The 2,203-nt window shown below is 32.6% G+C and overlaps 1 protein-coding gene across 1 annotated transcript; it reads left to right on the top strand.

Moving 5' to 3' along the window:
- Positions 1 to 473: 473 nt before the first annotated feature.
- LOC124374456 lies at positions 474 to 1,513 on the top strand. The gene is made up of 3 exons (XM_046832695.1): positions 474 to 626; positions 957 to 1,040; positions 1,262 to 1,513. Exons 1-3 carry the CDS (start codon positions 474 to 476, stop codon positions 1,511 to 1,513), a joined length of 489 nt encoding a protein of 162 aa, XP_046688651.1.
- Positions 1,514 to 2,203: the final 690 nt, after the last annotated feature.

Here is a 2,203-nt window from a genome sequence, read left to right as displayed (position 1 = left end):
CGACTGTTGATGGTATATAAATAAATCAACAGTTTTAGACTGATTGTGTAAGACTGATTATCCGCTAGTCAAAAATATATTTTTATATTTTTAAAACTATAATTTGATATTTCTGTAAACAATTTTAAAAATCCAATTACTCAAGAGAGTTGTTCCAAGTTAGCCTATCTATTCTTAAAGTAGATTTTAGCCTTTTCTACACTATGCAACCAAATTCCAATCCAGTACGAAACTAAAACATTTGTTTTATGTACTTCAGAATTATTGTTATGTTTTGATTTTTTCAGTAAATTATACAGACTTTTTATGTTTTAGCTTTCCGTTGGATGATGACAAACTTTTAAAAAAATGGATTATTGCATTGAAAAGAAAGAAATTCAAACCAACAAAACATACTGTTCTGTGTGGTAAACATTTCAAAGAAGACGATTTTCATTTAGTTTTACCAAACACAACTAAGAAAAGACTAAAAAATGAAGCAATTCCGACATTGTTATGACTTTCCATCAAATATCCAACCACCGCCAAAAAAACAGAGGAGGGTTGTCATCAAAAAGAAGTTACCCGTACCTATTCAGCCACCTAGTGCAGATCTTCGATTTGAAGCCAACACGTCTATGTCATCGGTAAGTTTAACATAATTATTTGTGTTGTCAGAATCAAAAAGCAAATGTGTAATATTGATAAACATAATTTTTAAAAGAACGTAAAAACTACTTTGCTCCCCTGCACAGTGTTAAAAAACATAAAATCATTATATTAAATTGTTATTATTCTATTAATACTATTGTAAGTATTTTTTATTTGATATAAAACTATAAACAAATTTTAAGCCAGCCTTGTTGCCGCAAACCTCAGTTATAATGTTCTATTGTTTTTATTGTCTGCAATTTTGCTGCGATAGGGCTATATTCAACGCAGGTTAATCTAACAGCATTTTTGTTGTATTTTTTGAGGTTCTGCTGCTGCCGTTGGAACACGACCAGTCAGTTTCCACACCAAACGAGCAAAAATCAACAGTTGGCCTACATCAAACACCGGTAAGCTGTAGTATAGTTCGTTGGTAGATATAGACACGGACATCACGTAAAAGGTTTTTTTTTAGAGGATGCGGCTAGATAAAAATGTCTCATGAATTGGAGTGGGGTTCTTATACAAATGTTTTTTTTAATAAGTTTGGGTTAATAATTTTTAATAAATTCACGAATGATAATTACAATAATTTTAATTGTTGTAATTAATTCAATGCTAATGATTCTAGGATAAGCGGAAAACTGCATCACCATCCACATCTCTATCTCCCAGAAAAGTGCTATTGCGCCGGAAGGTTAAAGCTCTAAAGCAAAAATTAAAAAGAAGGGACTGTAAATTAAGGTCAATGAAAGAATTGATTTCAAATTTGAAAAACAAATTTAAAGCACCAGATTCGTTAATCGAAATTGTAGAAAACAACTTTACAGGGTTGCCTTTCGAGTTATTGTTGAGTAGCCTGAAAAACAAAGGAAAAAAGTAAAAACAAACATACTTTCACAGAAAGTGTTAAGGAGTTTGCCTTAACACTATATTTTTATTCACCAAAAGCTTATAGATACTTGCGGGCTTCAAATTTAATTTTACCACATCCTGCCACATTAAGAAAATGGATTTCAAAATTTAATTGTTGTCCAGGGTTTTTGGAGGAGGTATTCATGTATTTAAGACATAATGTTAAGGAACAGGAGCACCTAAGAAATGTAAGTTTGGTATTCGATTCCATGAGCATTAGAAAGCAGATAGTTTATGACGAGCAACTAGGGAAAAATGTAGGATATGTAGATGTTGGAGGATTCAAAATAGACAACAACGAGGAGATTGCTACAGAAGCTTTAGTATTTCAAATTGTTTCTTTGAGAGGCCACTTTAAATGTATCGTAGGGTATTTTTATGTAAATAAAACTTCATCAGTTTTTCTGTCGCAGCTAATTAAAGTGGCTATAGTTAAACTAAGTGAAGTGGGCGTTAATGTACAGAGCGTGACCTTTGACGGAACCAGCACGAATCTTAGCGCATTGAAACATTTAGGTTGTAAGTTCCCTGAAGCGCCATTTTTCAAACTCGATACTATGAATTACGATATTTGTGCCATTTTGGATCCTCCACACATGTTAAAACTAGCAAGAAATGCACTAGCGGACATAAAGGTTATAGACTCCGAGTCAGGGAG

The sequence above is a fragment of the Homalodisca vitripennis genome, chromosome 1 (assembly GCF_021130785.1).
Source record: "Homalodisca vitripennis isolate AUS2020 chromosome 1, UT_GWSS_2.1, whole genome shotgun sequence".
Taxonomy (NCBI): domain Eukaryota; kingdom Metazoa; phylum Arthropoda; class Insecta; order Hemiptera; family Cicadellidae; genus Homalodisca; species Homalodisca vitripennis.
This window is presented reverse-complemented; position numbering and strand designations above follow the sequence as displayed.

Bases quoted from the DNA above. Each gene is read 5' to 3' on its own strand.
- LOC124374456 (XM_046832695.1), top strand. From the start codon at position 474: ATGAAGCAATTCCGACATTGTTATGACTTTCCATCAAATATCCAACCA. The intron at 627-956 runs GTAAGTTTAACA...GTATTTTTTGAG, and splicing joins CCAACACGTCTATGTCATCG to GTTCTGCTGCTGCCGTTGGA. The intron at 1,041-1,261 runs GTAAGCTGTAGT...TAATGATTCTAG, and splicing joins TTGGCCTACATCAAACACCG to GATAAGCGGAAAACTGCATC.